This window comes from Poecilia mexicana, unplaced genomic scaffold (assembly GCF_051168715.1).
Source record: "Poecilia mexicana isolate PSO_F unplaced genomic scaffold, ASM5116871v1 scaffold_3, whole genome shotgun sequence".
Lineage (NCBI taxonomy): Eukaryota > Metazoa > Chordata > Actinopteri > Cyprinodontiformes > Poeciliidae > Poecilia > Poecilia mexicana.
This window is the reverse complement of record NW_028263372.1, coordinates 6,692,872-6,715,201: the sequence shown is the minus strand read 5'-3', so window position 1 is coordinate 6,715,201 and position 22,330 is coordinate 6,692,872. Positions and strand designations below refer to the sequence as shown.

The window sequence follows — 22,330 nt, the reverse complement described above, 5'->3', positions numbered from 1 at the left end:
AGTCATAATCAATCATTCGTCACATTAAGGGAAATATTTAGTCTTTTGTTGGTAACAGCTCACAGGTAATGAAAACCGACGATTCAGTCAGAAATGTTTGGAGCTGCAGTCGATCATAAGGGACATGACCTCACTGAACGGTGTGTGAGGCTGGATTCTGACGGTCACAAACATCACACTCCTCGTTTGTGTCCTGTTGGCCAGAACGGAGAGATCGCCATGCTGGGAGAGATCACCCACCTCCAGGCCATCATCGACGACCTCACCGTGCTGACCACTGACCCCCACAAGCTCCCCCCTGCCAGTGAACAGGTGAACTGCAGCAACACCTGGTTGGTAGAAAACGCAGGAAGAGTGTGTGAAACGGACTGACAGTCGCTGCTTTCTTTCTCGCAGGTGATCAAGGATCTGAAGGGCTCCGATTACAGCTGGTCCTACCAGACCCCCCCATCGTCCCCGAGCAGCTCTGGCTCACGCAAGAGCAGCATGTGCAGGTGCAAATACACACACACGCACCCATGCACACACACACACACACACACACACACACATGCGTACACGCCAGACATAAAAAACCAGGACGTAGCTGTATTTCAGTGCTGTGTTCAGAACTCTTGAGTTTTGGAAAGAGGAGCCTCCCTGGATGTCGGTGTCTCACTTGTACTGTCTGTGTCTATCAGAACATTGTTAGTGTTTGTGCCGCCATCTTTGTTAAACTCCAACATTCCTACAGTTTAAGCTTGTAAAACAGCTCATGAAAAGGCAGATTAAAACACAAAAGTCCAATTTAACATCAGCTTTACTTGGATGTAAATAATGCAATGCCTTGCAAAAGTATTTATGCGCCTTTGTGCCTCACCACAGACAGACTGCAGTTTATTTAACAGGGAAATTATGTGACAGTCTAATCAGAACACCTTCATGTTTCTAAATGTCCACAGTTTTTAGATATGGACCAAATCTGAAAACGGTCAAGGCGTATGAAAGCACTGCATATGGCCCACGTAGCAGAAACCGATGTCTGAGGATTTTGATTGTGAAAACAATAATCTCTCAGCCTGGGTGTGTGTGGGTGTGTGTGTGCGTGTGTATGTTACATCTAGGGCATCAGTCTGTTATGTGGAAATCACACATTCACACCCTTCCACCTGTAGTGTTTCTGTATTCCCTGAATCTTCCTGAGTTCACACACTCTCTGTTTACCCCCTCCCCCTCCTCCTTTTCCTTCTCTGCACCCCACCACCCTCCTCTGTGCTCTTTTCCCATCTTTGCTTGTCTACCTTCTGTCTTGTACCCGGTTTGTGATTTGCCCTCTTTCACTGCTGCTGGACGCTTCACACCCGGTTCCCTTCACTTTCTGGGGAATCTGCTTCTAACTGTGACTGCTGTGTGACTTTACACCAACCCGACCAACTCACAAAAACTCCTGGACCCATTCCCATCAACCAATCGCAAACTCTCTCCTCGCCTCCTCCAATTCTTTGTTCACTCTCCCAAACTTTAACAAACAACTAATTTTACCTTCCACCACGTTCCTCTGATCATAACCGCTTTTGCATCTGGCATTGTAACACTCCTCACCCCTTCATCGCTCTGCCCTGCCCCCCCTCTCCCTCCTCACCTCTCCCTGAACTCTCACCATGCAGCAGCGTCAACAGCGCCCACAGCAGCGCCTCCCGTTCGTCGGGGGGAGGTGCAGGTGTGGGTAGTGGTGGAGGAGGTTCCCAGCCACACTCACCCTCCTCCTCCTCCTCCTATCGCCACCGCAGCAGCATGCCTCAACAGCCTCCACCACCAGGGGGCATTGCAGCTCACCGCCTCAGCAGTGTTTCCTCCCACGACTCGGGCTTCGTGTCCCAAGATGCAAACATCTATTCCAAGCCTCCCTCGCCAATGCCCTCTGACATCACCAGTCAGGTATGAAATTCTGGTGCATTCACCAACGACAGCACACAGGAACAGTCTGAATTCAATATAATTTTGTTCAGATGCACATTTAAAAACTTAACTTAATACTCCCTATCAATAATTGTCCTTTAGTAAGTTGTAGAAAAAAATCACACTGCCATAATTCTGTTCTTGGAAGAATGAGGAATAGTCCATGCAGTTTCACTGGTGTTATGCTTCTGACATAAGAGTAACGTTAGCTTTATCCCTCTATTCCACAACCGGTTCTCAGTGTGGTTAAGAGTATTAGCTGCGTTTCCTTTACAAATGTGCGCAAAATTGCTAATGTCTTTAAGTGTGAAAATTCACCTTGACTCCTACAGACATGCTTCTTGTCAGTGTGACCAAAGGTTGTTATTCTGTCTGAGTCCCATACCAGGAAACCAACAGATTTGACTTTTTCTGGGAAGAAATGAGGTCAGACACAAAGCAGTGCTATGCTAGGACTTCGTTCATGGCTACACACTGTTTGGTGTTTTTCTGCAACTTGCTAATGGACAAGTATCCAAATATCAGGGTATTTATAAATACCCTGATATTTTGAATACTTGTATATCTATATCTGTCCCCATATATATATGCATGGATAAGAAATGTTAAAATAAATTAAAATTTAACCATTGAATTTGAAAGAACAAGAATAATTAAAAAAAAATGATGGCACTGCAAGTTTTGAGAACTGATAAACTAGATAAGAAAATGTTTTTCTTTCTATTGTAGAAATCCTCCAGCTCTGCATCATCAGAGGCTTCAGAAACATGCCAGTCAGTCAGTGAATGCAGCTCCCCCACCACTGTAAGTATTGTAGCCATGCTGTGCAATGTGGCTGTTTTTCTTCTTTTTTAACATACCACATTGTTACACACAAACTAAATAAACTTCTTTAGAAGTCGGGACAAATCTTCTGGGATAAACTGTTTCAGATAGAGGAGCTTTACTTACCAAATTTGCTCTCAAAACATCTGTGTCATAGCATTAGCTTGTAGCATTAGCACAGCTGGCATCTGGATTTCCTTTTTTTCCCTACCTGCCTCACAAGTGAAGTTCTTCCAAACAGTATTGAAATCGTTTGACAAACACCAGATATGCGAGTCTTGTGGGCTAATGTGGGTCGCTGTACTCGCTACATTAGCACAGTTTAAAATTCAAAGATAAGTGCTAAGTGTTAATGCAGCGCTGCTGTTGGGAGAGATGAGACAACTTGGGCAAATGTGACTAGATCCATTTGTATCGATTTTGACACAAATTAGTTTAATAATTATTTTTTTCTAGTTTTTATTTGTTTATTTAAGCATCGACTCTACTATTCTACCTGAGGTCCACACCACAAACATTACAGTAAGATCTAACTTTTTAAACATATCTATATTGATTTTAACAAGAACATGTCCACTCATTTACACATACATAAAAAATAACCTCAGACAAAACAAAACGAAAAAGACACAAAGGAGCAGAGTGGGTGGGGGGGGGTTAGTCAGTGAACCCAGCAGACCCACCAACAGATCAATCAGGATAAAGATTGGGAGTTTGTCTTGTCACAAATCCTCTTTCCACTTGTTGAGTTGGGTATCATTTTGGTCCGGCCACATGTAAAAGACAGTCCAGATTTAAAAAAGTTAATCAAGCTTGTTCAGAGTAAATACCTAATTTTCTCCAGGGCAAAGTAGAAAGTAATTTGTTTAATCCATTGTGAAATTCCTCATACTGTCTCTTTCTTCCATGAGGATGCAATGCAGCATTTAGCTTCCAAAAGGCAAATGTTATGTAGGAATCTTAAATTGTTTGAGATAAAGTCTTCAGGACAGATATTTATGATTCACATTTTAGAATTAAAATCACACTTACAAAAAAAAAACATAATGAAATTCCTTAAAACACACAAACAAAATTAAAACAGCGAATTTCAGCAATTTGAAAGATTTAAAGCAAACGATAACAATCTTAACTTTGAGTATAATTTACCCATTTGCTCAATTATATCAAGTTATCAATTACTTTGACAAACCTAGAGACAAACCTAATTCATTTTAAAAGCGGTGGCTTTTGCTGTTGCATTTTGTTGACCTTTCTGGGTCACCGTACCCTCGGGCTTTTCAGAAATCCACCGCATCACTGGCTGCTGTAAATAAACTTTGTCAGAGTTATCCGTTTCCTTTTCTCACCTAAAACATCTCCTCATTCAGTCACATCCGTGTTTTCAGGAGAACAAAGCCGGGTTGTCAGCGCTGAATCAACTGTGATAATTGTGGCTGTTCTGAAAGTTGCTGTTAGAGCCACGCAGCGCACGCTGTTAAAATGGCACGTTTCACTCACAGCGGTGGCAGGAAGCTCTCCGGTTTTATTGTTATGTGAAACCAGCTTGAGGCAGACTTCTGAAAGGTAACACAAACCTGACACTGACTTCCCCAGAGCTTAATGCTTTCTCCTGCAGAGATTTTATTTTAGAGTGGTAAGGGGAAAAAAGCCCCTCAGACGTAAGTGCTGGGTTGAAATGAATGTAATATATGTTCACTTTTAAATGTCGCTGTTGTTTTGCTTCGCTTGGAATAAAACCACCTTCTGTGTTAACAACTGATAATGATTTAGGTGTGTTTTGCACTTCAGCTGGTGATAAGGCCCCCTTTCATATTTTAGAGCCACTTGATTTTTTTAAGCACATTATTTAAAGTGCAGTAGAAGAAAGTTGTGCTGATAATTTACTGGTGGAAAGGAAAAAAAGTCTAGGATTCAAAGCAAAAGCTTTCTTCACAACAGCTCTCCTTCATGAGAGGTTTCCTCCATGATCCCGCTTTAATTCGACTGACAAACATGATTGTTTGCTCTCCTTCCTGGATATCGTGACAGAAACCGTGTAGCATACACTGTGGGAGTCGCAAAAACAATCATACAAACTTTGGATCTCTCTTTTTTTTTTTCTTTTACATCAGATGATGGGCTTCTCTTGTTTAAATGATGAGGGGATCTTTGACGGTGACATTCTCCATCTGGACATGTGTAGTTGTGCTTGATGAAATAAAATAAAAGAAAGAAATGTGACTCATGTCTGGGAAATTCTCAGATCTCCTTCAACATTTCATCTTTCTGCATTCGCATCAAACAGCATCGGTTATTTGGTGCGAATGTGACAAATGATAGAGCCGAGTAAAGGCTTTAATCTGTGATGGTTTAATTTGATTAATCTAGCCTTTTCTAGCTTAAATAAATAAATCACAGAAACATTCACAGCAGAGGAACTCCTTCAACTTCAGCAGGCGAAAACGGACCTCAAGAGCTGAAACGATTAATTGTGATGGAAGAATTATTGAACTAATCTTCAACTATGATAATCGAACTGAACAATGGATTCAAAACATGCCATTTGATGAAAGAACACACTCAGACATAACTGTACAAAACATAGCAGCATTTTGCATTTAGTGTTAATGTTTTTACATGTTTCTGTACCTTTGGATGTCTCCTGCCTGTAGAAACAGTCCAAGAGCAAAAAAAAAAAAAAAAATCCAGTTGTCTTCTCAGGAATAAATGAATGTTCCGCTGGTGTCTGCAAATTGACCCGTTTCAAAAACCTCTAAATTGTCACGTCACAATTTTGTTACCTGTTGTGTAAATTTTTCGACAAACTTTACAGGAGCACATTGGTTGTTTAGACAGCCATCATGGCTGAGTGGGCGGGGTTTCGAAGAGAGTGACATCACATGCAAAGGGTCAATACAAATGCACGCCACGCAATTTTATTTTAGTTTTACTGTTATGCTGAAAACAAAGTTATAACAGTTGAACTGTTTAACACATCCCATCACCACCTAACACAGTCATGCCATGTGAAGCAGCTTTCTTCTACACGCTTTCTCCCTCAGCTAGGATCACCTCTGGTTATCTTTTCCCCTTCTCAGATTCAGGCTGGGTGTCTGTGACTGCGGCTTTACATTCTCATGTTCTCCACAGCTGGCTGCCTCGCCATGTCTGCCTGCCGCTTTTCCATTCTCTGGTGACATGACCGTGTCTCTCATCCCGCAGTTTGGCTCGTCCTTCGTTACCTTCCGCCCCGCTCTCTCTCACTCTGGCTCCACCAGGCCTCTCTCTGTCATTCTTCCCGTTCCTGCGTCCCCACCCTATATCCGTCCCTCTGGATCCAGCTCCTCCTCTCCCACATCAAAGGTTCCCATGTGGAAGGTTTGTTGCCCATGCACTTGCCCTTGTTTTTTTTGTTTTTCCTCCAGTTCCACCTTTTCCCTCCGTTCCAGATGGATATGTTCTGCAGGGTTCAGATGACTTTATTATTTTCCTCACCTGGTTTGTTTTTCACTCATTGCTTTGCTTCTCTAAAAACATTCATCACGGGCTGCTGTGTGTGCATGCAAGCTTCTTTTATTTATTTATTTTTTTATTTACCCTTACCTGCCTCCCTGGTTGTGTGACATACCTACTGATGACTCTGCAAAAAAACAAAAACAAAAAAAAACTGTCTTCATATGACCTTTAAAAGCTCCAAAACACACACACGCACACACACCAAGACTCGGCCATGTTCTCTGCATTCAGGCAAGCGTATCAAAATGCTGGGTAGCAGACAGGTCTCTTTTGCTACTGTAACTCTGCCGTCTGCCTGCTGTTTACTAATTCCCCTCAACTGTTCAGGACTGGTCCAAAGCAGGTCAGTACGAGCAGCCCGCGGCCGCCGCTCCGGTCCAGAGGAGAAAGGAGCCGGTGGATAGGCTGAGAGAGAGCGAGGGCTCGCCGGGTTCCCATGGATACGCCGCAGCGTCACACCCAGAAGAGGGCCAGAGGCCGCGGATGACACCTGCTAGCATCGCTGCCAAGGTAACCCTGGACGACATGGAGAGAGTGAGCCAAACGACTCAAAATATAAATTCTTTTTAGGATGTAATAATAAAAAAAAATTATGCAACTTTATTGTGTCTAAATGCATTGTAAGCATGCAGTCTGATCAGTTTTTTGAAGCTAAAATGAACCAAGAGAAGCCGCTTTGTTGTCCAACGCTGTTGTTTGTGGATATAGCTTTTGCGATGGATTCATGAGCGTACCAGAAATGCAAGAGTACAAAGGTTCCTGACAGAAAAAAAACATGATTGATACTGGAAAAACATTAATGTATTAAAATCTATGTAATTAATTAATCAAAATTAGCACGTTATGGTTCTGATCTTAGTGTAAATAGTTTTAAAATGAAGGAAGTGACTGAGCTTCATTTACAGCTTACTCACCCACATTATCAAAACCGTTCATAGGAATGATTCTCATTTGTCTTTATATCATTTTTGCAAGTCTCAATGTATTCAAATAGAACTTTACAAACAAATGCTGCACACCAACAGCATCTTATTTTGTAGGAAAATAAATGATGAAATCAGTTGGAATAAAAAGAATACATTAAAAGTAGTGACATCCATCAATAAAACACAATAAAATTGCAATAATGAAATAAAATTGTCAAGTTCCACTCAAATTCTTTCATTCTCTTGTTACATTGTCCACATCCCCACAGTGTTAAAGGCTCAGGTTGCACCAAAGCATCCATAACGTATCGATAAAAACATGGCAGCCCTAATTTTCCTGTGTGTCATCATCAGCACGGCGAGGAGGTTTCCCCGGCAGCCAGTGACCTGGCCATGGTGCTGACCCGGGGCCTGAGCGTGGAGCAGCAGAAGAGCAGCCGGGACTCCCTGCAGTACTCCAGCGGCTACAGCACGGAGACCACAACCCCGTCCTGCTCCGAGGACACCATCCCTTCACAAGGTGAGCCTCTCGTCTGCTGCAGCGTTCAAGACCGGTCAACAGTCTTAACTATTCTGTGGATGTTATCAAGAAATGCTGAGCTGTTTTTTTTTTGTTGTTGTTTAAATGTATTTTATGGAGTAACTTTCACTTGAATCCCTCGCCTCTGTTACAAACAATAGATAAATTGAATTATTCATTTAATAGTCCAGGCAGTGGGCATATTTCTTGACTGATGGATCCTGACGGTTCGCTTGACGGCAACTAAGAAACAAATGCACTGAGATAAAACTGAATAGTATTCCCATATGGGTGTGTTTCCTCTTTGTTTTAACGGCTCCCTCTGTGTGATTCAGAATTTTTACTCCAGTATATTTTTTTGTTTCATATCTTTGTGTGTAGTGGATCTCAAAGGCATGAGTTGGCCTTGGATGTTTTATTCATTTAAAACATTTTTTTTTACATTTTTCATTTTTAAACTAAAAAGTTCAATAGTTTTAATAAGCATAAATCTGAAAAATGTGATATGTATTTGGAGTAATGGTGCCCCTCTTTTAACCAATATCCCTAAAAAAAAACAATCAATAAAAGCAATGAAGTCACCTGAATGGTGGATTCTACCTGTGTTTAAATTATTCTCAGTATTAATACAACCCTGCACTGATCTTGAAAATTTGAAAAACTGGTCTGGCATCACAGGTGGTTAAAACTGATGGATTTTTTTTTTCTTTTTAATTTTCAAAAATGATTACAAACAAATTAAAAGCTTCTTACATTAAAAAACATTCATCTTTTTAATCCCATACTAAGCAGAAATCTATTGACTCACTTTTACTCAAAAGCAGACTTTGGTGTATCCAGATTTTCTTTTTAACTAAATACACCAAGTATGACCCAAAAAGTGACGCAAGTTCTTCCAGCTGAAACACTTTTTCTTCTTCTTTAAGCGTTTTTTGCTCCATGTGACAAAATGATAAAGACCTTAAAGTTATAGGAAGATGTACAATAGATTCCAGCCAATTAACTGCTAGATTCAAATCTGAGACTAAATTTATGTGACTAGATAATGTTCATTCAATCTGGACTGAGTTTGGGAACAACGTGCCAAAATAAAACTAAGACTTTCTGCTATAATTGTGATTGTTTCACTGACTCAAAGGGGCTGAAGACAAACGTAATATTTTATTAGATTTTTATTTATAAAACGTTAAAAAGTTAGCATCACTGTCCTTCTGTTTCACCTTCATTGTTATGCAGTAGTTTGTGTTTGTTTACATAAAATGTCAAGAACAACAGAAATACATGGCTGTAGAAGGATAAAATGTAGAAAAGTTTTAAGGGGCAGTATTATGTTAAATCAATGTTATAATGTTTCATGTACATCAAGTTATATTGTTATTTCCTCATCAAAAACATGTCTGGAGCGTTACCTTGGAGCGTTTATTCTTTCATGCTTGTTTGGGAAATCCTTTAATCTCCATGGCAACCATTCAACTTTGCAAAACACCTGAGTGGACCAAGCTCTGCCTTCGAGGACAAAGCTCCTCCTCAGAGCTGCAGTTTTCAAACTTCAGCCTCACAGAGCATCCCTTCCCTGGGTCTCCCCCACTCAGCTCCTTCAGACTAGCCAGCAGCAATTAGCAAACTGCACATCTGCTGAGCTCATTATCGGAGCTACTTCTCAGTGAAATGCTAGTAAAAAAAAAAATGTTAAAGAATTAATAGAGAAGCCATGATGTGATGACTTCCTGAAGGCAGAATTTCAGAAAGAGCAGGAGCTTTTAAAGAGACAGAGGCCCAATTTCAAGGTGTTAAATTACAAAGTAAAATTTCTTCTGTCAAATTTGAAACTTAACGTGTCACGGGTCTGGAAGAGCACCGATTGCGGGGGACCAGAGATACTGAATAACCTAAAATTTCACAGTTTTCTCTTTTTCTGTCTCACCCGTACCAATAACAGGTTCAGATTACGACTGCTACTCTGTAAATGGAGACACCGAAGGCCCGGATGGACAGGCAGAGTTTGACAAGTCTTCTACAATTCCTCGCCATTCCAACATTGCCCAGAACTACAGGCGCATGATACAGACCAAAAGGCCAGCCAGTACAGCTGGTCTGCCCAGTGGGGTCCTTGGTCCAGGAGTTCATGGGATACCAGGACAGCCAGGTGGAGCTGGTGGAGGAGGAGGATCAGGGACTCCAGGCACCGCTACTATCCGTCGAACCCCATCAACCAAACCGGGGGTGCGGCGTACACTGTCCAGTGCGGGGCCCATCCCTATCCGACCTCCCATTGTGCCTGTCAAAACACCCACTGTTCCCGCAGACTCACACTCACCTGGTGCAGGTGGCTATGCGGGGGGAGGGCAAGCAGGCGGCGTCCCCGTCAGAGTGGGAAGTGAAGAGTGTGTGTTCTTCACCGGAGCCGAGGACGGCCAAGGAGGGCTCGATTATGTGAAGGCGTCACCGAAGCGCCTCAGCCTGCCCAACACCGCCTGGGGCTCTGGGGCAGCGCTGGAGGTCTACGCCCAGCAGCACTGCATGGTGTCGGGTTCAGCAGCCGGATCAGAGGAGGAGCAGATGATCGCGGCCAACCGGCACAGTTTGGTGGAGAAGATCGGCGAGTTGGTAGCGAGCGCGCACGCCCTCGGTGAGGGTCAGTTCCCTTTCCCCGCTCTCCCAGATGACCCGACCCCAATGCCAGGTGGCCTGAGCGAAACTCAGACGGAAGGGGCTGAGGGGTCCGGCGACATGCTGACCACGATCAGGAGAGGAGTTCGCCTTCGCAAAACGGTCTCCAACGATCGCTCGGCTCCCCGTATATTGTGATCAGCAGAGAAATGCGAAGGGTTGTCAGTCGATAGGTCAAATGTTGGTGTGGTAGTACCCAACCACCTAGTGAATACACGAAAACATAACCATGTTGGAAAAGCTATATCATAACAGAGGATGAATAAAGTAAAAAAAAAATCCATGCAGAAAATGTTTAAAGACACCTTTAGAGTAAATGATATACAGTCTAATATAACAATAACATAAGTAATCATAACCGATGCTGACGAGTACAAGTGAAATACTTCATGTTGACCTAGCAGGCCGCTATAACTATTGTGTGTTGGACGCATGTTTGTCTTCTATACACCGTCAGACAGGGACGGAGTGACTCATAGGAAAAGTGATTTTGAAAATAAATGGAGGCAAAGAAAGAAGAGCACTGGGTTCTGTTCTGTTTACCACCGAACCCGTCTCCCTGTCCTGTTGTCCAACTAACCCAGCTGACCGATCCAACTTTAAAGACAGACGGAAGGGGGCTGATGAGAACCAGAGAGAGACAGAGAGGTGGGGTACTCAGATCGCCTTGTGACCGGCTTCAACTGAAGCCAGGTCGTCTAGGCAACGACGTGCTGTGCCGAAAAGGCCATCGAACTGCTTGGCAAGAGTACGGGGAGCTAACAAACCAGAGGGCCAATCTGGTTCACGATGATGTAAAAAAAAAAAATGTTGGCATTGAGCCGTACTTGTTGCCCTTCCCCTCTCTCTCTCTCTTTCTGCGTACATTCGTATGCTTCTCGGAAAATGTAAAAATGGAGCGTGTGGGTATATGTGGTTGATTATGTGTGTGTGTGCGTGTGTGAGAGAGGGGGTGGGTAGAGCTCTGCTGCGGGACAGCCGGTTACCCAACAAGGGCAGGGCTTTTTTCTTTATTTTTTTTCTTTTTCTCCTGTGTCGTGTGCGTATTTTCTCGTTTATATCGTGACGTCGTTTACCTTGTTACCACTGTACGGGAAGTTCTGAGACCTATTCCAGGCCTATAGATATATTCATATATATTTTCTAGAAGCAGAGAGAAAAAAAAAATAACAAAAACAAACAAAAAAAAGTGAAATCAGAAATGGAGCAATAAATGTGTTTTTTTTCTCATTTCGAGGAAGCGATTGGATTCGGAGGATTGTAGATTCTCCTTTGTCCCATTCAGGCAATCATCAGGAATGCTAAATTACACATCGACTGTGAATTCATGCGTTTTTCATACGCCTCTCTCTCTTTCTCTCTCTCTGTCCCAGTTTCTTTCTATTAAATGAAGTGGATTACAAAAAATTTGAAAAAAGAAAAACTGTAAGCACTTTGATGAGAGTAGAGTGTACAATAGCCAGTAGATGTTGCTGTAGTCATGCTGTATGTGTGGAGGAGTGATGGAGGGGGAAGAGGAGTGAAAGCAATGACTGTGTCCTAAGGAGATGATTTAATACATTAAAGTAGAAGAAGGCAGAGAGAGGTAAAGAGGATGTGAAGAGGACTGCTAGCACTGGAGTGATTGGTTAAATGAGAAAATGTATGAATATTTTCTTAAGATGGATCAGGTTTTAAGGCGGGAGGCGGGATGGGAATGACATTGAAGAGTTTGCCTGAACGGGTATTTTAAGGATCGAAGACATACTGTGGGAAAAAATACAATGTTTTGCTGAGTGAGATGATTTTTTTTTTCTTGGAAATATGTTTCTAGGCCTAAAACATCCAGATGAGATTTTTTTTAATCAGTTTAGTTTTTTTTTTGTCTTTTACCTTAAAACTAGATGTAAATCTGACGACTTTTAAAATGGAAAAATACCTTTCGAAACTGTAAAGCACATCGAGTGGAACAATTAAAGCACCATCTCAGGAAAGGCACATCACTTTATGTTTTTCATTTGAGTGCAAGTAAAAAAGAAACAGCCAAACTTAATTGTAATTGGGTGGAAATAAAACCTGGAAAAAGCTAAACATTCAAAATTCAGTTGATCTCATGATATTGACACCATAGGGAAGCTGCAGGACCTGATCTCCAGAATGCTGAATGAGCTCATAAACACAACACAAAAATATCAGCTCATTTGTGGGAAACTGTATATATATTTTTTAATAGTGAATGAAACACTTAAGCTTTCAACCAGCCCTATCTTAAAACAGAACCTGGGTCACTTACGTTCCTCAATGCTAAACACTGCAGTGTAATTACACAGTAACTCTTAAAAATGCCGTACTTCTGTCTGAAGTAAGGACGAACCTCTAATTATTCACACCCTTGGCAGATTCAGACTTCACATTAGTTTCATTCAACCAAAGAGTTTGTTTCTGATAGAAAGTTAGACAGAAACGTCTCAAAAGATAACAGTTTTGTATAATTAAATATATTTACATTTATTAAAAAAAAAGTGGTATGATTACCATGTAGAAAGATATTCAACATGGACACTGTTATAGACACAAAGGCATCAAATGTCTATGGCATTAGAGCTCTCTTCTAAACATGTTAGCCATAGTGTTATTTGTTAGTTGGTACTTTGGGACAGGTACATCACCAAATTAGATGGAAAAGCAATCTTTTAAAATTAACTTTTGTTCTGACTGGAAGTAATATTAACATTTTATTGTGGCCCTGCCAGAGTTTCAACTTGAATCTGATATATATTCTGTGGAGGGAGCAAAAGATTAGGGTGATGATTAAGAGGCCTTCCAATATCAAGCACTTGAATCTCATTTCCAAGGATAAATTGTGAATGTACAATTGGAAGCGTGAAGAAAGCTGGTCAGCAGTCATAAAAATGGTTGGACTTCTGTAATTTTAATTTTTTTTTCCCACTGGCAATTAATAAGAGTATGAATATTTTTTACTGTCATTTTTCAATAAAATATATAAAAATAGATTAGTTATTCAAAAATGATACTTCTTTCACATTGTTTTTTCTTTTCAGACACCTGTAAACAGTGGTGGGCACACTTACGCTAATGCGCTAATAACAGCAATTTTTTTTTTGTTTAGCACTTCAGCTAACTTTGAAAACATTTATCGCATTTAGTTTCCCCCAAGCTGTTTTTTAAAATTAAATTGGTGCTCCAGGGTTGTAGTCTGTCAAAGACTGATGTCATTTGAATTGAAGTTAGCACGTTAGCATTAGCCTCTGCTACTGTGTTGGTGTAGTGAGTGCTGTAGTCTTAGCGGAACTGCAAGTTATGATTAGCGCTTAGGGTTAGTGCTCCTAGCTTTTTAGATAGCCATGCTCACAACTGTCTGTTAAATTTCCTATCAGAAGAAAACTTTTGATTAAATGAAAAAAAAAAAAGATCTAAATTAAACAGGGGTGTGAATACTTTTGGGGTTCACTGTAAAGAATGAGCCTTTTATCAAAGCCAAAGTACTGAAAAACTGTTTACTTGGCTATTTTTTATAATTAAGAGTGTAAGAATGTTGGCCAAAATATTTTCCAGATGAGATATGAGAAAGCGTTCGCATTGAGATACTCGCTTATAAATTCTCAGTGCTCAATGAAAAAGAAAAAACGTAAAGAAAGAAAAAAGCAGACAAACAAGGCACCCAGCACAGATCAACTTAGTTTTGTGCCAATCCTTAGGTTAAGCTCAGGACAAAACATTATGAAAGGTTGATCTTTTAGATTTGAGAATAGGTAGAGCCTGTTTGGGAGGATACGGACGAGTCTCTTAAAGTCGACAGGAAGAGGGAAAGATGTGTGGAATGAGCATTTCACTGCCTGTTCATACGATATGTATGTAACTGTATGTGCTATGAATCCGGAGCACAGATCTGGTGTAAAGGGTTGTTAGAAAATATCTCATTAGTTTACTTTAAAAAAAAAAAAATGTTTTTGCCTTCTACTGTTACTGTTGGAATACTAGATTTTGCTTTAATTATTGTAAAAATAAGAGGAGAAAAGTCCAGTTGTAACACAAACTAACTAAGCTGTGTGACATATGGATGTAAGGCGCAGAGACTGAGTGTGTGTTTGGACGTGTCCTTGGCTGGCTGTCGATCTCTAGGCTAATAAACTTTTCATCACCATGTCTGTACACGTCTCCAGCAGTGATCTGGACATGAGCATTAATATGAGCACTCATTTATTTTTTATCCTAAGCATTCATTAGGTTCCATTTTATTTTGGAAATGAAAATAATGCTTCCAGAAGGTTTGTTTTCCCCCGTTGCTTTTATTTTAATCTTTGTCACAGTATGGCTGTTTTTAACCCACTTTGCTGCTGTGAGGCGACTAAATGAGAGAATAAAGGCAAGAGCAGATTAATTCCATTCCTACGAAATGTTTCTTTTTAGGCAAAATTATGATTTTTTAAAATGTTTTTAGATTATCTGTCGCTACACATCTACATGCTTATTGATGGATGTACTACAGCGATAAAAGGCCACATCAGTCCCTGAGCTTCAGAGTTAAACTTCAACAAGTACCCAGTGGAAATCAGAGGCCAGCAATTTAAGTTCATTCTGCCTGAATTTCCATTTACAATGGTGTTTCACTGTGGGTTTGATCCATTAAAACACCACTTTTCTTTGTATAATTATCACTACCCTCTTAAAGTTCTTCCACAGTGTATAGCTTTGATTTGAACGTTTCTTAAAGCTCCTGCAGCATCTGCTAAATGTTTCCACCTGTTGTTCTTTGAAGGCTTATTTTTAAAACCATTTGGGGAGAAAAAGAATCTACATAAAAAAATAAAGTGTTACATAATTTGTTATATGAACTTACAAATAACTCATTCGCAAAACTGTTTAGTTTTTTGTTATTTCTCTTAAGGATCTGGTTTAACAACAGGAGCTCTCACCTTTTCCCTGAAATACTAAATGAGGCGAGGTGATCTCATTTTAAAGCTGTTCTTTTTTTTCCACCTAATTGACAAATTAGTGCTTTAAATAATCTGAAGAATAAAATTTAAAGTAGAGCTGAGTGCACACAGCCTGGATTCATTAGGCAGAATAATAGTTTCAGAAAACATGAAGACACAATGAACATTCAGTGGACTAGTGGGACGGAGTAAGCTAACCTAACTTCATGCAGCTTCGCCACATCTGGCACAACGGGGAGGTTCCAGCTCGGCCCGCTTCCATTATTAGATCGGAAATGTAACATTATTAATTTCCTGATCCAATGAGTGTAAAAAAAATTAGAGCAGGGGATTTACCAACTACTGGCTGAAGATTTCTTGACCTGCGAAAGCTCATTTGGGGAATTCACTGGCATTGTGTTTCCCTTGTGGCTAATTTATCCCTTTCCCCCCCGCCCCATCAGATTTTGCTCGCAGGCCGACTTAATCTGTCACTTTCTCTCTAGTGTTTTTTTTTTTTCTTTTTTGAATTATCCAAAATGCTGTCAGGAATTATTTAAAAGTAGTGCAGTGCTTATATAACTAAGTGGGCTGGTCAACCCAATCAGCTATGTTTTTTTTTTTTTCCACTTTGTCCACTACTTCCTCCATTGCTTCAAATTAAAAGTCTCAAACAGAATAGAACACTCTTTTTACATAATAATAAAATAAACCTACTTATCCAGATGTGGTTTACTGGATAATATTTACACAGCCAGACGTTGATGACAGACATGTTGGTTTAATATCACAAGGCTCTTATTCCACAAGATCTCATTACACCCCTACCATTTAGGGAATCCAAGGAAATCTGTGATGGATTATTTTGTGCTGAACTGCCTATGTCAACATGCTGAATCGATTTTTGCTCCAGTTTTGTCATTTTCTGAGTTGCTATGTAAATAACAGCAAGCCAACCAGAAGTCGGGCAAAGCTGCAGCGTGTTTGTACATAGGAAGGAACATAAAGAAATATTGTGCCACCGTGCATGCTCCCACATGGCCTCATACACTCAGCATACACTCTCAAATTGCTCTTAGCACTCTTTGGCAAGCTAAAGCAGGCAGATGTGTTTCTTTTCCGCCATGTTGAGGCCTTTCATCCTGTAATCTCTCATTTCCTGAGCCCTCGTCTCCATCCGTACTTCGGTGCACCCGGAGAGGCAGTGCAGCAGACAAGCTAAAAAAACCAAAACAAAACAGTGCTTGTCATGGTGGATGACGGGAGACCCAAAACACTGTAGTCGGTCTCTCTGCGCCTCTCAGTCTATTAAAGCTAATGAAAAATAATTCTGATGAAGTCTTAATTTCCACCTACGCCCACTGCGGATATTCGCTCTGTGCTCAGTTTATTTTCCCCTCCTCATTCATTCCTCACCCAATCCCCTCTATGTCTGTTAACTTCCTGTTGGTTTGCATGTGTGCACAGGTGCAAACGGTGGGCCTGTGCTGCGGTGGCTAACGCATCCTGGGTGGGCTGTTGTGTGAGTTGGAATTGCTAACGGGGGTAAACGTCTCCCTGGTGGATGTGCTAATGGGAGCCGTTTTCCAGGCAAGCAGATGGACGCCTAACGCTCCATCTCTATGCTAGATTACATTTTAATTAATTTTGATCAGGCTTTTTGAGATGTTTCTTGGCAGCAGCTCAAAAGCAACTTAATATGATTTTTTATTGTTTTTTTTGGGGGTTTTTTCCGGTGAGCTTCTGTGCTAAAAAAAAGAAAACAACTCAAAAGTGCAAGCAGCAACGCATGCTGCTAAACTCTGAGAAGCCTCAACCTGAACATGCATTACAATATCTATTTTTGACAGATAATTTGTCATTTTAATTAATTAAATTACATTTACAATCACTGGGGGAACCACCACCGGTTTTACTTTACTTCACATGTTGGCATGGAAACTTTAAATCGATCTCCAACCAAATCCAGCACTAAAACATACTGCAGGACTTAAAGTGAATTGTTAAATTTCATTGATCCTGGCCACTGTAAATACCTGCAAATGAGAAAAACTGTCGCTCTCCTGAAACGTTTGAATAATGAAAGAAATTACTTTTATCTGCCTCGTCCACATGTTGAAAGAGAGAATGCTGCTTTAAGAACAAGTGACACCCAAAACGTAATAAAAAAAACAAAAAACTGCTACTTTGATATACTATGATATAGTTAGGTTTGCCATGATCTCCTAGATGTGGTTCTACCTAACGAGGGTAGAGTTGCCCCATAATCCAGAAACAATCAAATTTGGTCAGACATCTGATCTGATCTGATTTCTGGAGAAATTTTAAAAGTTATTTCTGAAATTTCAAAATTCTTCCTTTATGTCTGTCATTTAGCATATTTTCAGCCATGACTACTTCACAATAGTATTGTTTATTTAAATAAGAGAAAGTTATCGCTGTGAGGGTTAATTAACACACTGCAGAGCGCCTGGTCCTGTGGTGTTGCAGTTCCTCTTTCTACACTCCAACAGGCCTCTTGTTGTTCAGCTCTAACGTTTCTGATTACACCCTGTGAACTTCATCCAGTGTTGTCCCTGTAGACCCTACTGAACTGAAGCAGATTGTATTAGATTTTTCTAGATTAAAGCAACAGTAGCTGAGATTTGTCATTATATTAACACTTTCCTCCATCTCCAGCCTCCCCCTCCCTCATGGAATCAGAGACTTTTAGGTTGCTGAAAGATTTCCGCTGTGAGGAACTCAGCTGCAAAAGATCTGGCGGAACAACATTTGTGTCTGATAATTTGTGCGTTTCATGAATACACAAACGTGTGGAAGTACATTTTGAAGCGACGCTGCTCATTACATGGCTAGTCCAAACGAAGACGTTACAGCGCTCGTCCAAAATCCCGCAAGGTCGCTTTGTGTTCCGAGTGAGACTAAAAGAAGCATCATGAAATTGTTGGACACTTCCTGCTTCTTAAGCCATCTGCCTAAGCTATATAAAATGCTGTGTGCGTATGCGTGTGTGTGAGAGAAAGAGTTTTCGTGCTCCACAAGGACACGTGGTTAAAACCCCTACTGTTCTTCCCTTCCACTTCCCACACACAATCTGTCAATCCTTCTTGAAGTCCCACATTCAACAAACCTAACGCACATCCACAGACACACACACACACACACACCGCTAGACACTCATTTGAAGTGAACATGACAAAGGTAGATCCTCAGTGGCCACATAAGGGTTCACTGATGTCCTCTAGGGGGCTCATGATGTAACGCTCTGCAAGTTCCCATCAAACATCCACAACCAAGTAGCCAAATGGGCCTCCAGGTGCCACTGTCGCTGTAACTAAAGTGAATGTCTTACTGTCTTTACTCAACGTCTCAGTAGTCACTCTTGCTCTCTTGTTACTTCTTGAAAGATAAGAAGATCTGAACTCTTTAGAGAAATCTGTGCCCAAGACACCATGGAGACATTTTCGACGGGGGCTGCTTAGTTCACGCTGAACACTGTGACCCAAGTGAAAACCTGCTTACTCGATGTTTCCACCCGATCATTTAACCTCCTTCTTACCCCTCAGTAGTCGCTGTGGTTTTGTCTCCCTGCGTTTCCTCCGATGTTCCTTTTAATTTATTGTTCATTGATTACTAAGGTTGTTTTTCTCTTTGTCACTGATATAACTTTTTTTTTTCCTGTCTTCCTTTTTTTTGTAAAAGTGACCCTTTTTTCTGTTCAGTCACTGCTAATGTAACAAAATGCACTGTGATGATTCCAGTATTAATAAAAGTTGTACTTAAACTGTGTGCTGCAGTGTAGAACTGGTCCTGTCATTCAGTAATCCACAGCAAAGCTCCTAAACTGTCTAGCAGTAGTGTGTGTGTGTGTGTGTGTGTGTGTGTGCGTGTGAGTGTGAGTGTGTGAGACGTCTTGGTGTCCGTTTGGGTCAAAGAATCAGATTACTTGTTACTTTGTAAATCGGATTCAGACGTTGGAGAAACTAGTTGGTTTTATACATTGGTGAAGGAAGTTTGTGTGAGTGCGTGTGTGTGTGTATGCCAGGGCTACAGCAAAGCAAATGTTGAACAAAATGTCAGCGTGTCACTGTTACAGAAAAGGACGGAAATAAAACGTAACACAGTTGAAACGACATTTCAGTTTGTTCCTGTTTTCACACCGTTGCAGCTCAGGTTCAGGTCTTATTCTAGATTTTTTATGACATTTTAGACCTGGTTTTTATTTTAGAGTCAGGATGCTACTTTAATATTGAAGACTGATAGCTAAAATATTTAAAGCACCTTTGATAACGGCTTGTAAAAGCTGCTCACTTCTGACAAAACAAGACAAATTTATACTCCTTTTATAGAGCGACACTAAGAACTGGCCAGGTCCGGTAATATAAAGTTATCATAGTTAACTAAAAACTATAAAATAACAAAAACTGAAATTGAACTGAAAAATAAATAAAAGTAATTAAACTATAGCTAACTAGAACCATCTCATAGTGCTAACTAAAACCTACTGAAATTATTAAACTTTGTTTTCATGTTTATGAATCTATCCATTAGTCTTGAAATGATGGGAAATGACTGAAACTGATTTTTTCCCTCCCAAACATCAACTGTCGCTAAATTACGGCACTCCATACTCCCCCTGGTGGCAGGACCGCAAAATGGCGACAGGAAAAGTTGGGAGAAAACTCCAGTTAGATGTTCAAGAATAACTGAATAATTTTTTTTGAAAATGGTATCTTCTGTTGAGAATTCATTACCTAATCGATGTAAGGATAATTACTATACAATACTTTGGTTAGTTTTAGTATGAAAAATCTAAAACTACTTCTATAACTAATGAAAACTAAACAATATTTAACTAAAACACACTAAAATCTAATTAAAACTAACTGAATTAGACAAATAACAAATCACGATGAAATAAAACTAAACTATAGTGAAAAGCCCAAAACTGCTCTAACCCTGTTGTGACGCTGTGTCTTTTCTTCTCCCTCCTCCGTTACCACGGCACCATCTACATCAACGACCTTGAAACAGATGGAGACATTTCTGAGATTAAGGATACTGCAGTGGAACGAAACATATGGCGACAGAAGTGTTTTCAAAGAAGAATGATGAATTTTCAGCTGGACCTCTGTGTTACTTCATCTCAGCGTTTCTCTGATAATTAAATGTTTTCATAATGGCAACTTGGCAAATGCAGATGCCCCTGATGAGGCTACTGATGATGATAAATTAGCTTTTATGCTTTTTTGGAATAAGTTTATTTACAAGCAGAGCTGGAAACACTAGGAAGCTTAATTGAAATTCACAGATTGGCTCTTGTGCCAAAATAAGACTAATTAGCTGTCCCAAGGAAAAAAAAACATGGATTCAATTTAAGAATAATAATATAATAATAACCATAACCATATTTTAACGAACCATCAGTTCCTTGGAAAAGGCTTTCTCCAGGTTAAGTGAAGAACAGAGTTTGATTTAGCATATAATCTCCTTCTGTAGCAAATTTCTCCATAAATAATTACTTAATAACCTTTTATATGTTTTAATATTTAAAGAAAATCGAGTTTTCTTAATAGTAGCAACATGAAGAGGCTGTAGCACCACTTTGAGAATCAAGAGTCAACTTGAGGATGAACGTCTAAACTGCTATTGTTATCCTATCTGCAGAAGTAAAAAAAGAAAAAATATATATTTCAATTCTTTATCCAGGACAAATCGTAAAATCCACATTTTTCCTGATTCAAGAGAGAAAATATGAAATAGGTATATTATGGTAGAACATGAATAAAGGCAGATTTTTTGTATGCCGATAGGGGGCGCCCAAGTCTTTCCCTACAACACACCGGAGTGAAGGGAGTTCGATGCCCACCTGTGATCCAGGCAACCAGGCTTCACATCCTCCAGAAACACGAGGACGTCCTCAATTTCATTTTTTTTTAATTTAGAAAATGAAATTTTCTAATTCTGTGAATAAAAATAATCAAACAAAATCCCCCATTCAGAGCAAGCGAGTTGAGTGTCTCACACACATAACGGGCTTTTCATCATCCTTTATTAGGGTTTTCTGCAGGTTACTGCATCTTTTTCCATCACAAAAGATGCTACCGGCTATCGTCTGCTGAGAATCACTGAATAATCTCTGGGTTTGCTCCACCAGATCCTGTCGGCTGGTTTTGATTAAACGTCAAAGACAGAACAAGGACACACTTCTTGTACTTAGCACCTTCTCCCACATCACTAGCATTGAACCACACAAAGACATTTAATTAAAAGTGTATGGGGCACAATTAATCTGACGGAAGATGTTCTGCATTCGAAGTCGGTAGCTTCAAACGGAGAGTGAGGCATTGCACCTTTTGAGGAAGTGTTGGTCCCTGAATGTATCTGTGCATACAGGAAGGTGGGATGTATATGAAGTGGGAGATGTCTTCTGTTCCATTGAATGGCAAAGTTTTAAGCTGTGCGACTGTTATGGAACCGCTATTACAACTTAAGAACATGTGAATGCTGTACAGCTGTACAGCTGTCCTAAGATGCTGTGTAGCATATAGTATTTGTTTATTTTTGCTCTTGTCCCATTCCCATACAGAACAGTGACTACTGCGTATCATTATGCACCCAATCAGCTGCTGAATTCACATCTTATTCTAATCAGGATGTCAGCTGTGTTGCATCATGGGAATTGTATGTGCTTTTGGAGGTCAAAATATTGACAAGTGTAAAGGACGTGAGGGGAAGAGAGCTCTTTAACCACGTCCAGCAATGTTGTCCTATACACACGACATACTGGTACTGTTTTAACTGGAACTGTTTTAACATTTTCAACAAAATTTCCAACATGTGTTACATTTTCAGCTGGTGCTGTTCTCTTTCACACTGCACTGTGTCAAAGAAGCCAAACCATTTGAAAAACCTGTTCTCCTCTTTGCCTGTGGTGGCGCTGCACCAAGAACCACTGAAGGAAGCAGCATGAAAACCTCCGAAGAAGACACTGAGCTCACATTCCTTCTTCATAAAATGTTGACAAAAATGCAGAG

At 40.4% G+C, this 22,330-nt stretch overlaps 1 protein-coding gene across 3 annotated transcripts in view; it reads left to right on the top strand.

Moving 5' to 3' along the window:
• The window catches only part of LOC106918234 (protein MTSS 2-like), an 85,430-nt gene extending 66,007 nt beyond the window's left edge, over positions 1-19,423 (top strand). For 2 of the 3 annotated variants that reach the window (XM_088004108.1, XM_088004107.1), the window contains exons 8-14: positions 205-312; positions 397-494; positions 1,647-1,917; positions 2,668-2,742; positions 6,589-6,771; positions 7,542-7,707; positions 9,647-19,423. In XM_088004108.1, coding sequence (XP_087860234.1) covers positions 205-312; positions 397-494; positions 1,647-1,917; positions 2,668-2,742; positions 6,589-6,771; positions 7,542-7,707; positions 9,647-10,515 — 1,770 coding nt within the window. In that variant the 3' untranslated portion in view covers positions 10,516-19,423. Of the gene's footprint in view, positions 1-204; positions 313-396; positions 495-1,646; positions 1,918-2,667; positions 2,743-5,967; positions 6,124-6,588; positions 6,772-7,541; positions 7,708-9,646 lie in introns of all 3 variants that reach the window. The other variant, XM_088004109.1, reaches the window with a different exon arrangement.
• The last annotated feature ends 2,907 nt before the right edge of the window (positions 19,424-22,330 follow it).